Below are 17691 nucleotides of genomic sequence, written 5' to 3'. Positions count from 1 at the left end.
TAAATATAATCCTAAAGATGTCCTAAAGTAGTTTACTATAGTAACATCTATAGTCGCAAATTTATAATACTTTACCACAAGCTTGCTAAAACAAAATTGCTATAAAAACATGATTTTATTAAAATGACTAATTTCAACCATACTTTTCTGCTGCGCCAGTAAAATGTTCGAATAAATATGTGAAAATCAAATGGTCGACTGCATATAAAAGCTTCGTTTAAATGTGGTTGCAAATGACAAAGTTTAAGATGAGAAATTGATATAATTGTTGTGCGAGGTAACACGATGGATACGATGCAACAAAGTTCTAAACAATGGCGCAAAATGCTAAGTCTCCAAACAAAAGATTAAGAACTCGTTCAAACAAAAGTGGGATGACCTGTTCTGGGAAATTACTGAAAGAAAAGAGGCGCCATTTTCAGAAGCCAGTTAAATGGGAGGAAATTTGATTTTCAAATATATTTAATTTAACGTTGCTCTGTCGAGTTATAAAGTATGGTAACATATAGAATCTATATTAATTAAAGATCTATACATAAAGATCTATATTATTGATAAAGCTAAATGGACCAAATGGTTTAATGATAACATGGAACTCCAAGAAGGAATACATTGAAACTAAAACAATACCAGGAAATCAAGTAATAGGCATACAACTATGATGATATCATGAAGTAATCTGACAATTATCAGCAGAGAAAAAATGCGTTGCCTCGAGCAATTAACTTCTCTTTTGCGTAGCTGGTTGTAGTGTAAACTTTATGTGATCTCCAGATCGGAAGATTCTCCTAACTTGATTGTGTGTGGTCGAATAATTTGTAATTACTTGGCAGGTTACAACCAAGAAGCGATCCATCATAATTGTTTCTAGCTGTTAAACTTTATCACGTCGCTGTCGGTTCTATCAATTACTACGATATTAAGTTGTTTATAACACAACTACAGTTAATAATAACATGCGCTGAAAGATTATCATTGACTCAATTACCTCCATGCTTAAAACACTTTCATTGTTAACTGTTATTTTGCACTGAATTTGTGAGTGTTTTTACAACCCAGACCCCATAGTGCAATGAAATAATGCAATGACAACAGAAAAGAAATGCAAGTTCAGTGAAACCGCTTAATCTTGCAGACATTTGGCATAACTTGTGCGGAGCAATAAAGAGATTAATATGGGTCGACGACCATCAATACATATCAGGTCATGCTTGTACATTACCACAGTTGGACTACAAAAATTTCATGATGGAATCTCTAACAAAGTAGTACATTAACAAATTGAGTTCGGATGCTGCATATATCAATTTTGTTTTTATGCAAGTAAAAACATTCTTGATCAAATGAAAACACTTTTCAAACATTAAATAAATAATAATCAAATGCCGATAATAACAAATCATGCTAATCGTCACTATAGAAAATGTTCTGGGAAAAGATTAATTTGGGTTGAACAACTGCATACTTCCTATGTAGTGTTATGTGTTCTGTAACGGACGCAAATGCGATTAACGTGGTTAAGAGAAAAATTCAATCTTACATCGTCATCGCTTGCGGTGGAAACATTTCTGTCAAAAACAAGCATCTTGTGACGTCAAAAATTTTATTAAAAACTTCTCCGGCACAGAAATCAGATGTTTATCGTCAATTTCTCACGCTTCTTGACGTACAAGCTTTTTTAATACTTACCCTTCTTTTTAAACGCTTGAGCTTTGTGTTTAAACGATTGTGTTTGTGCAAAACACTTTTGTCGTGAAGAAAGAAATTTCGTGGAAACTATTTTGAGGTTTTGGTACCAATTTTTCAAACCTGTATGACGTCATCGTAGAAGCGAAGTAGGCTATATAAAGAACAGCAATTTGGTGCAATTTCATATCGTCAACTTTAACGGAAGATCTTCATAGTCAACCATGAGAGCAGTGATTCTTCTGTTATCATTGGCTTGTTACGTCATGATGACGTACTCGCAAGAATGTCGTCAAGTCTTAACCACTGTTTGCGACAATGACGTCATCAACTCCAACATGCAAAAAGGAGAATCGTGCGTTCTGGGGTCGCTAGGGACCGACATAAGAACCAGACTTGCAAGTAAGTTGATGTGAGACAAAGAATCTTTTGTTTGTTGTCAGTTTTTTAAGAAGTTTAATTTCCAGAACTCGAAGAGTTTCTCATTCCTCGGTCATGTGTTTCGTCACTACGTCACGGTCCACAACGTTTGGCCAGTGGTGTTGAAGTTTATTGCGAGGATGGATGGACGGTGAGTGAAAATCTTTCCACATTTGTAAGAGAAGCGGCGATAAATTTATTGTCACAGTAAACCGCATTCGATCTTTTCAGATTTGTCTTTTCCCACTTTTCTGTTTTTGCTTTTTATTCGAATGTACGTCTTTTTCAAACGAAAACACACACACACACAAATAAAAATGTTTTAGCAGACAAATAAAGCAACAAAAGACTGTATCATCTGTGTTTATTTTGGCGACATGCAAGCATCTGACAATTGAAGTCATGTCAGTGTCATGGGACTCTAATGTCTGGTATCATCGTCTATGGCAGCGTGAGTGTTCAACAAACGGCAAAATTATAGCGTGAACATCAATAATTACGTCGTAATCACATGGCTAATATCAAGAACGGTTGTACAGATATATCATGGTGTGGCGTCAAGCGAGAAATGAAATCTGAAATCTGATATGAAACTCAAACACATTCAAAATTAAGGAAACGCGAAAAAAGAGATATCTGTAACACGTACTATTGCATGTCTTTAGTTTACATACTGGAATTATTTATTTGTGGGAATGTAATACAATTTTATACTCTTTTTACAGTAAGTTAAGTTCTGGCTTGTTCGGTTTGTAGATAATATGGCAGCAATCAAATCTATGTGTGCGGTATCTGTCTCTAACGTATTGAATCGAGCACTTGGTGCTGTGACATCTTATGTAAGCTGCATTACAGTTTATGCCATAAAAAGGTGTGTCAAAGTCTGCAGCCGTATCTTCCTTTTCGTCAGCAATTCTTCAAAATAGAAGGGGTTCTCTGCATAGATGTTGTACATTCATAGTTTCGTTCATCGGAAATTGGGAGAAGTCACGTTGGGTCTGAACGTTCTTACTTCGTTGTGTTGCAGGTTTTTCCAGGCTCTCGTTGGATTCCTCGCTTATGGCTTTCCTTTTGCCCTCTCAGCTCTCTTTCAAATCCGAAGGTTGCTCGTTTGGGTCGTGGTTTAAATTATCCTTCCTTTCTCTATTATTCCTTAGATTCCTTTCAACATTTTTGGCTCTTTTGTCCTTTGCTCTGATCAGGTTTTTTTTAAGGTTTGGTTTGGGTGACCGCTAAGTAGTTTTAAGAGACCAAATTAGCAAGACCAGAGTAGCAAGTCCAAATTTTGGGAAACCGCTGGAGAAATTTGGGGGACCGATTCGGTCCCCCAAAACACCTTCAAAAAAACACTGGCTCTGATTCGAGGAACGCCTGTCGCGGGTATTGTTGTATTATTGGCGGTGCTCGTTGTCACTTCTTGACTCTCTTTGGTGGGGTAAATCGTATCTCGTTTTCGTCAAGGTTTGATTGTTCAGTGATACTTGTTGGAGAGTTTTTTACACTTGAATTGTCGGTGTTTGAGTTTGATCGATAAGGGCATTCTCTGTACTAAAGTCCTTGTTCCGTGCAGAGGGAGCAGGTTTGGATTTGACCGTCATAGCTCATAGCGCATCTCATCTTTCCCAAGTATAAGTACGATGGTAGTTGATTGTCCTTCATCTGTCCTTATGTTACTTTATAAATTCTTCTACTTTCTTTTATGCCGTGTTTTTCAAAACCCAGCTGGACTGGGCCTCGGACACCACGTTTTTAAAAAAACTTTGTCAAGGTGTTTTTGGGGTTAGTCGATAGGCACCCATCGCATTGTAAGGTTCGTTCTGCCGTCGCCGTGAGCAGTGGCATGCTTCACCTCCGGCCTCTCTTCTCAAGTATGTCTGCAATCCGTATGGCGTTCTTACTGTCTAATGTGATGTTGATAATATTTCCTGGTTTCTGAATAATGCCCTCGATAATACGTATCGGTATCGCGGTTTCTCTCAGCAATGAGTAGACATGTTCTCCCTTACTTTCTTTGAACATTTGAACAGTAAACTACCGGTGATTGCTATAGTCTACGTCGATGTCGTTGTTCCGTTGTCTTTTAATTTTGTCAGCATACGTGATGGGTTTTGCCATTTTCACACATGCTTTGTTTTAACTTTAAAACTTCACTCTAGTTTCTCCTTAACTTTGGCTTTACTTCACTTTCCTTCTGGCGGTCTGCTTTGATCGTGATTTTTCTTCAATACCATAGGATAGGGTTTTTACTTTTTCCACTTTTCTAAAACATAATTTTTTCTGTAAATTTCATTAAAGCTGACTTGTGCTTGGTTATAAAACGCTTTAAATAAAACTTAAAAAAGTAGACTCAAAATTGTGGAATATAAGTGTGTCAAATTAATATCAATTATCATTCGAATGCAACTACCATGATTACTCTGGGAGTGCTTGTCGTGTGCAATTGTGCATAAATAATCATAAGGCCAAGTTGGGTCGTATGCAACGATGCGTGAAATTACTGTACTTCTATAATAACGTTGTTGTACTCGGAGTCTTAACCAAGTGATCAAACTCGAGTCGCAAATCAAGTCATTTACCTTTTCAGACTAAAGTCAAATCGAGTCATTTAGTACAAGTGACTCGAGTCAAATTGAGTCATCTGGTTAATAAAACCCGAATCAAGTCCAGTCGATTAATATTTAAAACCAAACCAAATATTCAGCAAATTTTCCATTTCTATCAACCACAAACGTTTAGGATTATTACAATTTTGGCTGCACCGTACGCATTTGTAGGCAAATAAAATAATTTTAAGTTATACTTTATTATATTCCGACCAACGAATAAAGATTCGTTTTATTTTCATGCTGAATCATAATTAAAAAGAACTGACTTGAGTTCTTTGTCGATTCTTTGAAAAAAAGTAACTCGAGTCATTATTGTTTTCGTTTCATGGAACATGTGAAACAATTGCATTGAATGGCGTAAGTACTTTGCAGCGATAACGGTCAAAATTTAACCATCACCACGTAGACCTGAATTATTTCACTCAGAACACCTGCATTTAAAATCTACCTGGAACCTTAGTTTGATGTTTTCTCAACATGAAAGTTTTAGCGATCACCCGAACTCACATATCACTAGAAAATAAGGTTGTAGTTAATTAGACGCTTTGCGTATTGTTTGTGACGTGTAAATGGCTTTGTGTTATATTTTATGATAACGTAATATTATTATCATTTTTGACGTAATAAACTGAAGACTATTTCAATATTTAAATGTACTACACTTATGCTGAAATGTAAATAAAATCACTAACAGATTTTTCAAAGACGAATTGATGGAAGTGTTGATTTCGGGCGACGATGGGACGATTACGCGAAAGGTTTTGGCCAGATTGATGGGGAATTTTGGCTCGGTAAGAGGAAGTTAGTTCAACTTAAACACATTTTATTTTGATGTTTTTCGTTTTATTATTCGTGCTTCATTACTTACAGGACTCGACAACATCCACAAGATGACGCGTGAAGGAGGATGCAGACTCAAGATAGAGCTGTGGGATTTCGATGGAAACCAACGTCACGCCGATTATAGGTTATAAGACAATTGTTGTGACATAAATAACGAAGATGATAAAATTCAAAGATTCATTAAATCAACTCAAAAGTTTCTTGGGTAAATTATAACTTAGCAGTCTGGATTGGAATCTTTTAAAGCAAGTTGTTGTTTTTGCAGCTCGTTTTCGATCGAATCTGCTGAAAATTTATATCGGCTTCGTGTTTCTGGATACAGCGGAAATGCAGGGGACAGTTTATCATATAACAATGGTCGCCCATTCTCGACAGAAGATAGCGACAACGATTCATCGTAAGTTATTTTACGTTTAGCAACAAATATGCCCAAATATGAAATTCCTAGTACATCATCTTATGTTCAGGAACAAATATGGTCAACTCAATAAACATTAAGTGCCACAACCTCAGTAGGATTTTCAGTTTTATCCTGCCAGTAGCGTATAAGATAGAATATAAATAGAAGGAAAAAATTAATTTTAATCTTTCATGTTTTAATACACTAGTAATATAAACTGTTCAACTCACTTTGGAGGATCTCAAGGATGGTGGTTTGTTGGTTGCGGCAATTCATACCTCAATGGAGTCTGGATGCGTCAATCAGGGGGATTTTATCATGGAATTGTTTGGTATCATTGGAAGAAATTGCGTGAACCTCTTAAAGAAACTAAAATGAAACTTCGTTGCGACTGAATGAAATCCATGAGTTGATTTTAACCAACCAAGTAAACATTGAATTGTATTTAGACCGGCAACGTAGGAAAATGTAACTATAAGTTGCCACCCATATTACGTCATAATCTATACATTTTGTCATTCCGTTATACCGCACGTCATAATATAATATAAGGTTGTCTTGCCAAATTTGTTCTAGACATTGTGATGTGTTGATATCGAATGACTCAGTGTAAGTTTTTCATTTAAAAACTTTGCAGATTGCTGTCGTGTTTAGATAAAACTTTTACAAAGGTTACAAATTTAACTTACAAATAACAAAACAAACCTTAAAAAATTTGCACGAAGACAAACTCTGAGTCATGCGACATTTTTACGTCACAATACCCAGTACAAATTTGGCACCACACTGTCATTCAATTATACGATCCACGTGTATATATTCGCGTTGTTTTTACTAGGGCTGGGAATTTAGCCGATTGTCTTTAGCCGTAAGCCACTATAGTCGTATATTATTAATAAATGTCATTAAAAGGGTTTTATTAGCAACTTATGATATGTCAGCCCACAAAGTTGGTATTCAAACATTAACATTATTAACAGAGTAACAAATTTCCTTGAATTAATGGATTACAAAAAACGTTGCTCCAAATTATCCACCACATTTAAGTTTTCGGCTAATGGCTAACAAAATCTTTAGTCGCCAAGATCTCTTAGGCGCTAGCGGCTATTATTAGCCGACCAATTTGTTCCAGCCCTAGTTTTTACAAGACATTTGTTTATAAACCGATACATACAAAGCCGTGCAGACGATAAAAACAATGATTTGTTATAAACAGCAGACTAGCATACATACGAGTGAGTTATATGAACACAAATATGTAAGTAGAAGTCGCTTTTTACGTCACCGCTGTCAGTCTCATAATCCACGACGCTGAGATGGTTAACCCTTTTAATTAAGCTTTCCCGCTTTAAAACAAACTACAGCACTACACTACACTACTACACTACACTACACTACTACACTGAATACAACTTTTGTATCTACCATACAAAATGTTTTTCCTCAACATTACCACCTAACGACAATGACATGACATCTCTTTCTGGTACATCATCGTCGATGTGCCTGACAAAGAAGATTTCAATATGCAGCGAGTTGAAACGTCATCACATCTAGTAAGAGATCGTCGTGGGTTTGCAATTGTGCTGTACAATCTAGTGCTCGACACCAACGCCCAAAATTATTACCATATATCGCCACACGAAACCGGGCTTCCGCCTGGGATGGGGTTTCGTATACGGTTGGCTTGATTTTGCCATCCACTGATGTACAGCATTGGACCTATAAAGGATCAGCAATCTGTGGCTTGAACATATCACCTGCTCGTTTGCTATAATCTGAATAACCTGGCTTTAAATGTGGAATATTTGGCTTCTGTATTTCTGTGTTTAGTGGTCATGCTAGTTGTCATCAGCAAGTTGACATCATGATTATTATTGTTAATGACGAATTGTTGTTGACGAATTGATGTTGTTGACGAATTGATGATTTCGTTGTTGGCACTACCATTATTTCCTTCACGGTTTAACCTTTGCCACGTATCTCGTGCATTAGCGTGTGATTAGCAACTAGCACTGTTTTTCGTCCCCATCGCGCCAATGACGAAAGATAAAATGATTTATTGAATCTGAACTTTTGTAACTTTTTGGTGTAAAACTCTGTTTATGCAAACAATTCCCACTTACACCGCTGTTGGAAATTACCGACGTGGCGAATGAGTCAAATTTTGTTTTGACACTGGCGTAAGTGGCAGATTTATTTTTTCTGGCGTAAAGTGTGTTTCATCCAGTTAACCTATAATCAGGCTACAGTACTCTTTACCAATGTCCATCATATAACGGTGACGGTTGTGCTTTCCATTCATCATCATTGTTTCAGTGGAAACTGATGTTATTCTATGGAGTCTTCTATAAAAAGAGCACTCTGATGGTGGTAATTGTAGAAACTTTAGTCAGATCCTTCCGCAGTTATAGAAGGATGAGAAATAAGATCCCTGTCTCAAGGAATTAATTGCCATAATAATATTTTGCCAAACAGATATGCAGAGGCTTCGTGCCCATAAATCAGACATTTCCTGAAATCATCGTAAGACCCAGTGTGGGGTGTTTAATCTGAAGCTTGTGATGTTATCAACTCATTGCACATAATAATTTACACACCCTAATAAGCTGACTCACAAAGACAGAAGATTATCGCGTTTCGCGAATATAACAATAGCACCATGCTGAAGCGAGTTTCCTGGTTCAGACACCTGACTTCCTGGCTGAATCGCAAGAAACGGCGCAAATGAGAAGACAGCAGATTTCTTACGGGTATTAAGTTTCGTTATTGCAATTAGAAAATTTGTTTTGAGCAAGCTTGTTACACAGCTACGTTTAATCGTCACTAAGTTGGTCGAAATATTCGAAATATTTGAAATATTTCTGGTTAGAGAAACTGTTTTTCTAGAAGTGATAAGTACAGAAGCAGTGAAATGGAACATTTTCAGGATTTGATTTCATTAACCCTAACACATTAGCACAACAAAGCTTTCCTGTAAGTGTGTTTTTGATGACTGGATCTTCTTAGGCGATTTCACTAAAGGCTATAATATGTTTGTTTGCTCATTTATGCAAACGTGTAAGACCACAGCTTATAGTCTAAGACTGTAAGTGAAAAATGTGTAAAATGTGTTAAGCGTCAAACGAGCTTTTGCATTTTATCGCTTCCTGGCTGAATCACAAGAAAACGCGCGATGCTTAATTAGAAAACACATATCTTATGTGCCTTAAACTATTTTGTTACAATTTTATCACATGACTTCGTCATAGTCGACAGTTTTGTTATAAGACTTCTATTTAAATTGAAGCTTTTTTGAGAAAAATTTCAACTGAACTATGAAAGGAAGTTTTCGTTTGTTGCTCTTGGTGTACTACGTCACAATGACCTACTCGCAACAATGCAGGCAATCTGTGAAGACAATTTGTGATGACGACACAACGTTTACTTGGACTCGAAAACTTGACAAAAGTGACGTCGCATGTCCTGAAGACGGGGAAATGAATGAAGATGAAGAGAATGACAACCAAACCGCATGTTGCAACCTGGTACCGCTTAGAACCGACATAGTCACCAGGCTGACCAGTAAGTTCAAGTAGAAGCAAATGTATGTCAACTATTTTTATTTCATTTCCACATTTCTTTCCAGAAATCGAGGAGCTTCTTACATCTCCCAGTGCCACGACCATGGCAACTACCACTGTTACCACGACAACGCCATCAACTGCAACCAGCACTGTGGTGACGACAACTCCATCAACTGCAACCAGCCCAGTTACCACGACAACAACATCTAGTATTACGTCATGTTCTACGTCATCAAGCAACGGTCCCCACACTTTGACGAGTGGTGTTGAAGTTTACTGCGAGGATGGATGGACGGTGAGTGAAAATCTTTCCACAGTTGTAAGTGGAATAGCTTACAAATTATATCGAACTTAGTATTGAAAGGTGTAAAAGTATACATAAGAGTATATACGTATATACTGTGTAGGCCTAGTATTAAAGCGATAGTCAGTGTTTTTTTTAAGGTGTTTTGGGCGACCGAAACGGTCTCCCAAATTTCTCCAGCGGTTTCCCAAAATTTGGACTTGCAACTACAGTAGAAAAGTAATGGTTGTTTCTCGCTATGTCTTGTCGATATTACGAATATAGCCTACGATCAATAGTTCACGTCCGGAAAAAAGAATAAGTGGAGCCGGAGGTACAGCTAACAGCTGAATCAAAGAGTTCTTCACAAAAGAAGTGCACCTTCGATACTCGTCAATGTTTATTACTGATTTATGGCGCATAATGATCAGTTTTTACGTGTGGAAACATAACAAGCAGAAGCCAACAAGCACACTTTGTTTGATTGTGCAGCAAACTTGTTTGGCGGCCATGTTGGGCAGGCTGTTTGGTCGCTGTCACAATCATTTAAGCTGTGCCTTGTCGAATAATTCATTTTATGTTGCGTTGATTGTATGTAGTTTAAATGCCAAGGTTTGTACCGCATCTTTAGAGATTAATGTTTGTCCTAAAGTAACCTTTGAAATCAGAAATAACGTATTAATTGCTTTTCTTGCGAAACCTAGATTCGAGTTAATTCTATTCCTTCTGGACTCTTCTCTGACTTAAACTGAATACTATGAAGCTTATGATGTCATAAACGTATTTACTCAACCTGACGTTTAGTTTTAACAATTGTTTGTGACGTAACTTAACCGAAGCTTCTCGTAGGTGGGAGAATATTTTTGGCATTGCCATTATATAAGGCGGCATATTTTGAGTGTAAAAGAGAGGAAGGACAGAAATTAAGAAATACGTTGAAGTGCTGACAGTTGCTATCAAGTTTTAATGCGTTATTTGCAAGTGCTATTACAGATTACATCGCCCTTTCTGCCAGTTCTCTGAAGATTTTGATCAGCGATCTCAGAAGTAGAACTATTCAGTCGTTAATTGATTGCTGTGCGTTGATTTTTCTTCCATTAAATTAGTTCACGTTCTTTCAACGTCTCTTTCCTGGTAAAAGATAAGGAAGACGTGACAGTTGCTATCTTGAGCATTTTTGAGATAGAAAGATTGTTTTTTGCGATAAAATTTAGAATAGGCTATTTCTTAAATACTCTTTCTATTTTTTAACTTAAAAATTTTAAGTTTTTGTGAGTTATTTCAGGTGAAAATGTCGCAGCGTAAACGCTTATCGTCTGATAAACCTAACAATCAAAGTATAAAGCAGTTCTTTTCTGGTAAACCGAAAACACGTACTGCTGCTCTAACCCCCGAAACCGCATCTGCCAACAACACCACAAGTTCTGATTGTGTTTTACTGAATGACCGCAATTCTGCTGAAAATGTTCAAGAGCAGTCCTGTTGCATCGTCGACGACTGTTCCAGCCGCACCATCCAACAAGATATTTCAATCGTGGATTAAACTGAAAGGTTTTGATGATGCTCTACGAATGAACGTGTTCACCCTCCATGCTGACGGAGGCATAATATGTTTGCTTTGCTCTAAGCATCCGGTAGCTATCACTGACCGAGGGAAGTTTGCTGATGTTTACACCAGCGTACCCGCCAGACCTCAGCGCCCCTCTCGTCTGGATATGCATCTGAGCTCGGAGCATTGTTCCCGCTGAACAAACCTTGAAAGTACTAAATGACTATCAAACGTTGAAAGATAGAATGACAATGCCAGAATTTGAGTTCTGCCAAGATCCCGGTGATGTCTGCAGCAAAATTGCTCGAGACAACGTATTCCAGCAAATGTTTCCAGAGCTGCATCGACTTTGCTGCATTGCATTGTCAATTCCTCTAGCAACCGCCTGGCCAGAGCGAGGATTTTCGACTCTATGTCGTGTTAAAACCAAGCAACGAAATAGGCTACTAGATATCACCCTGAATGCTCTAATCAACATTTCGATGAACGGTCCGGAGCAGCTCACTGACGAGGATACACAAAAGATAGCTGAGAAGTGGCAAAAAACAAAGGACCGACGAACAGTGACAGTGCGAGCATTGAAGGCGTTGGAATCTGCAAACAACGAAGAAATGGAAGCTGGCGGATGGGAACGGGATTGCGAATCTGTTTTGTTGCATGAGATAGAACCTGAAAAATTTGTTCTGTGATTGTGCACTGCCAGTAGCCTAATAAATTATTCGTTTAAGCAAATATGGCTATTTTTTGGTATTTAAATAAAACACTTGCGGTCTCTTAAAACTACTTAGCGGTCACCCAAACCAAACCTTAAAAAAAACCTGGCGATAGTTATCAAGCTGTGTGGAATTAACCCAAATTATTAGTTTGAAGTTTTCTTAATTTGAAATTTCTACCAATTGCCCGAAGTCACATATCACCAGAAAATGAGCTCCTAATTGACAACAAACCTTTCGTGTTGCAAGCAAAGTGTAAATAGTATCGTGCGTGACGTGTAAATGGTGTTGTGCTTTATTATATTGTGACGAAATAGACTAATGATGATTTCACCCACTACCATTCTGCTAAAATGTAAATATGAACTATTAAAAGGTTTTTCAAAGACGAATTGACGGAAGTGGGAATTTTAGTCGACCATGGGACGACTACGCGAACGGTTTTGGCCAGATTGATGGGGAATTTTGGCTTGGTAAGAGGAAGTTAGTTCAACATAAACGCATTTTATTTTGATGTTTTTGTTATAATTCGTGCTTCATTACTTACAGGACTCGACAACATCCACGAGATGACGCGTGAAGGAGGATGCAGACTCAAGGTAGAGCTGTGGGATTTCCATGGAAACCAACGTCACGCCGATTATAGGTCATAAGACGATTGTTATGATATAAATAACGAAGATGATAAAATTCATAGATTTATTAATCAACGTAAAACTTTGTTGAGTAAGTGACAACTTAGTTGTCTGGATTCTAATCTTTTGTTTTTGCAGCTCGTTTTCCATCGAATCTGCTGAAAATTTATATCGGCTTGGTGTTTCCGGATACAGCGGAAATGCAGGAGACAGTTTAATAAATCACAATGGTTTCCCATTCTCGACGGAAGATAACGATAACGATTCCTAGTACGTCACCTTATGTTCAGTAACAAATATGTTCAACTTAATAAACATTAAGTGCCACAACCTCAGTAGGATTTTCAGTTATATCTTGCCAGTAACGTATAAGATGGAATATAAATAGATGCAACAAAGTAATTTTTATTTTTATTGTTTTAATATATTAGTGATGGTGGAAACTGCGCAACTAACTATGGAGGAAGTCAAGGATGGTGGTTTGATAGGTGCTTCCAATCAGCGCTCAATGGAGTCTGGATGCGTCAATCAAATCAACGTTGGCATGGAATTATTTGGTTTCATTGGAAAGGAGGGAGCGAACCTCTTAAAGAAACTGAAATGAAACTTCGTTGCGACTGAATGAATTCCACGAGTTGATTTTAACCAACCAAGTAAACATTGAACTGTATTTAGACCGGCAACCCAGCAAGCTGTAACTATAAGTTGCCACTTGTTCTACGTCATAACATATTCATTCTGTCATTCCGTTATACAGCACTTCATAATGTAATATACAGTTGTCTTGTCAAATTTGTTCGGAGCATTATGACGTAATCATCTCGCATGACTCAGTGTAAGTTTTTCATTCAAAAACCTTGCAGAATGCTGGAAAAAGCACCCAACTCTTAAAACGTGCAGGAATAATTAATGTAACCAAATGATAAACATGATCAATGGCTAGCACGGCCACTAAACCAAAATACCGACAATAAAATATTTGAAACGATTAAGCAAATATACAGAATGACAAATACAAATTGGTTGCTAAGGCAGTGTGGTAACTAGGCCTGTAGACTACAAATAAAGTGGACATGTATAGAGATATACTTGGGTACCTGGTAAAAAACGGAGACAAACAATTCGCACAAAATTGATTAAGATTCGTTTATATCAGGATATTCTAAATTACTCAATTCCAAGAAACTCATTATATCGAGATAACCAACCATTATAGAGTGCGTCCTTGCTCATTTCTGCTGCAAGTATTCTGGTTTGTCAAGTACTGTAGTAACGTGAAACCTCCTCAATCATGACAATAAAGCACGACTTATTTATAAATTGTTGATTTCTTATACATATGACATTGGATATAGGTCACTAGTTATATACATTGCAACAGTTTGTGGGTTCTAGCATAATGGACTAAGTAATTACTGACAACATTTTGCCAAACGTCTGGTGACTAACTGACAATGCTTTCACTTCCATTTTACGCTGCATCAAGTCTAAAGTCAAGTTGGGATATTGACGATCTGATTGGTCGAGGAAGGTTTGCGACCGTTCGCAAGTGCAAGCATGATAAACTCGGAGAAGTTGCAGTCAAGTGTTTTTGTGTGCAGGGGTCACTAGAAAAGCAGAATGAAACATTGAAAGAGTAAGTGGCAGTCAATATAATAAGCTGATTCAATGCATAAATTGGCAAGCTATAAGCAATTGAAAATTTTTTTTAAAAGTATTTCCTAATCCTCATACCATGAGTTCCAATATGACCACATTATTAACATGATATGAGTGTTCATTACGTGAGTATATGTTTAGGATTCAACGAGAGATCGACATTCTTTATCGCTTGCATCTCAACAACACCGTACAAATCGTTGAAACTACGATGTTGATGTCTAAGCATGTGGCAGAAATACCCTTGGTGCCAAGGATGCGTTTTGTTTATGAAATTGCAGATGCGCTGTCATATCTGCATTACTAAACTGAAAGAAAATCATTTGTTCATGGAAAACAGAAGCCCCAAAATATTTTATTAACATCAGATCTGGCAATCAAAGTAGCTGATTTTGGATCGGTCAGTGTAGCAATGGTTGCAGGAGTGAGCAAAGTAGGTATTGTAATAATTATCACACAACACACTCCTTACTACACTGCTCCAGAGTTCTTAAAGAATCCCTTACACGACAGAACTGCAACAATGGATGTATAGTATACATGTGAGGTCGGCTTGCTTTGATTTCTCACGTACTTAGCCTACTACCTCTTGTTATTTACAAAATACAAAAAAATGTTTTCATAACTGTGTTTCTGTGGAAATAAGGGTTCCATGACATATGACCGCGGGAAAATGACCGCGAACAAACTCACCGGAGACAACTGACCGTGATGTAAATTGACCGCGAACAAACTAACCGGGAACAGACTTACCGGAATAAAAATTGACCGGGAGGTAAATTGACCGTGCAAGTGCTGAATTGTTGTGTTTAAGTTGATGGTAGTATATGATATGTAAAGTAAATATTTGTTTGTAACTATTTCCTTTGTTTTTAACAAAATTTTTTTTTTTATTTTAATACACATTGAAACATTTATTGAAATAAACAGAAATATTTCCGGAAGTCCGAGAAATACGAGTAACAACATTAAAAAACGTTCACTGCAAAACACATATGACACTACATAATAAGGGCACTAAAATTTACACAAACTGTTATTTGACAAATCAGTCAACCTTGACTGCAATACACATACTTAATTGGCTGGGATTAAAGCTGATGCGCGACTAGATAGTGAATTAGAATTTTGACCTTTTGACGGCCAATTTGTCGCCGGTTAATTTGATCGCCGGCCAATTTATCGACAGTTAATTTCATCGCCGGACAATTTACGTCACGGTTAATTTGATCGCCGGCCAATTTGTTGCCGGTCAGTTGTCCACTACCAGTTGTCGCCGGTGAATTTGTTCGCGGTCATTTCACGTGATCCCGGAAATAAGTCCTGAACTAGAGAATAGACAAACACTGGAGATTTTAGATGCACCAAAGAAAAGAACCGTTGCTTACATCCAATTGAAACAAACGCAAAGAAGAAAGGGATTTAAACCAAAATATAATTTTAAGCAAAATTATCGCAAAAATGATGAAAATTACAAGATTGGTGAGGTGGCGTATAACAAATTTCAGTAAAATGTAGACTAACATGACAATAATATTTAATTACAGCAATTGTAAAGAACAACTGGTCCACAAATAAACAATCCAAAGAAGAACCACACTTTGGTTGGTCGGTTGCAACGGTTCCACGACATATGGCCGCGGGAAAATGACCGCGAACAAACTCACCGGGGACAACTGAACGTGACGTAAATTGACCGCGATCAAACTGACTGTGATGTAAATTGACCGCGAACAAACTAACCGGGAACAGACTTACCGGAATGAAAATTGACCGGGAGGTAAATTGACCGTGCAAGTGCTGAATTATTGTGTTTAAGTTGATGGTAGTATATGATATGTAAATATTTGTTTGTAACTATTTCCTTTGTTTTTACCCTACAAGGGGCCAAAAAACTCTACGAGTGGCAACCTTGACTGCAATACACATACTGGATAGTGACTAGATAGCGACTAGATAGTGAATTAGAATTTTGACCTTTTGACGGCCAATTTGTCGCCGGTTAATTTGATCGCCGGCCAATTTATCGACGGTTAATTTGATCGCCGGCCAGTTTACGTCACGGTTAATTTGATCGCCGGCCAATTTGTTGCCGGTCAGTTGTCCACTACCAGTTGTCGCCGGTGAGTTTGTTCACGGCCATATGTCGTGATCCCGGTTGGAACGGTGTACCGACACTTAATCACGCGACACTTAATCACGCGACACATAATCACGCGACACATAATCACTAGAACACTTAATCACGCGACACATAATCACTAGGACACTTAATCACGCGAATTGGATACTTAATCAGGCGACACATAATCCCTTGGATGTCGGAAAAGCGTGAGGAAAATTCAGTAATTCAAGCTCGTGTGCATCTCTCTGTGAGGATGGCGATGTGGATTGCTTTTAAGGTTGGCTTAAAGCCAAAGGCTATTAGTCTTTCTTTTAGAACTCCCCGACAATTGTCTTTGACTCCGTTGCGCCGGCTTTCTCTATAATGTTTCTTAAAATCAACACCAGCTTCATAAAGTCTAATTGTTATATTGTCCGAAGTAAGTTGTATCACAATAGAAACATTTTCATCATCTTTTCACATTTAAACAAAACTATAACTCCAATTCAGTAATGAACAGTCTAGAAGGTAAAACTGATATTATGTGCAAAGACAAGAAGGGGAGATTTTAACCAAACCTTAGTTTTTATACAAACACATTAGCCAAGCAGGAAATAACATGTCATTTTGCATTGCGACGTATAACCTATGTAATATCTAACATTATTCTATTGTCACCGAAGCTATTGACCAAAGTACCATCAAAACTTTACACCGTAAAATACAATGTTAGTTGCATGTAAATATGCATGTACTTGTTACAATGTAAATTGTAAATGTAAATAAACATTGTAAATGTGTGATTAAATGTCGCGTGATTAAATGTCCTAGTGATTATGTGTCGCGTGATTAAATGTCCTAGTGATTATGTGTCGCGTGATTAAGTGTCACCAAACCGGTTGCAACACCTCACGATACGTCATTCACTGTTGGTCATTGACCGGGGCTAGACGGTATGACGTAATGGTTGGGTTGGAGAATAACTTTGCAGGCTTCATCCACGATGACATAAAATGTTGCTGAAAATTAAATGTAGCTATTGTCGGTGCTTTGGTCAAAATCTTTCTAAACACCTTTGGAAACACTAATCACGATGCCGGTGGGAGAGGCGTCAATAAAAGGAGCAGTAATTCTGCCACTGTCTCCGATGTAATCTCAATGATTTATTTCTACTTCACCGCTGCCAGTCTCATAAACCACTATGCTGAGATGGTTCAGGTAAATCAC

At 37.6% G+C, this 17691-nt stretch overlaps 2 protein-coding genes across 2 annotated transcripts; both read left to right on the top strand.

Moving 5' to 3' along the window:
* The first annotated feature begins 1860 nt into the window (after positions 1 to 1860).
* On the top strand, positions 1861 to 6870 carry LOC143450177 (ficolin-2-like). The gene is made up of 6 exons (XM_076950615.1): positions 1861 to 2088; positions 2154 to 2257; positions 5407 to 5503; positions 5583 to 5679; positions 5821 to 5952; positions 6164 to 6870. Exons 1-6 carry the CDS (start codon positions 1911 to 1913, stop codon positions 6348 to 6350), a joined length of 795 nt encoding a protein of 264 aa, XP_076806730.1. The 5' UTR covers positions 1861 to 1910; the 3' UTR covers positions 6351 to 6870.
* A 2340-nt stretch (positions 6871 to 9210) lies between these two features.
* On the top strand, positions 9211 to 13497 carry LOC143450173 (fibrinogen-like protein A). The gene is made up of 6 exons (XM_076950612.1): positions 9211 to 9519; positions 9584 to 9816; positions 12443 to 12539; positions 12616 to 12712; positions 12840 to 12971; positions 13133 to 13497. Exons 1-6 carry the CDS (start codon positions 9273 to 9275, stop codon positions 13320 to 13322), a joined length of 996 nt encoding a protein of 331 aa, XP_076806727.1. The 5' UTR covers positions 9211 to 9272; the 3' UTR covers positions 13323 to 13497.
* Positions 13498 to 17691: the final 4194 nt, after the last annotated feature.

Source organism: Clavelina lepadiformis, chromosome 3, assembly GCF_947623445.1.
Source record: "Clavelina lepadiformis chromosome 3, kaClaLepa1.1, whole genome shotgun sequence".
In the NCBI taxonomy this organism is placed as follows: Eukaryota; Metazoa; Chordata; class Ascidiacea; order Aplousobranchia; family Clavelinidae; genus Clavelina; species Clavelina lepadiformis.
Note: the sequence above shows the minus strand (reverse complement) of the source record. Positions and strands in the feature narration are given on the sequence as shown.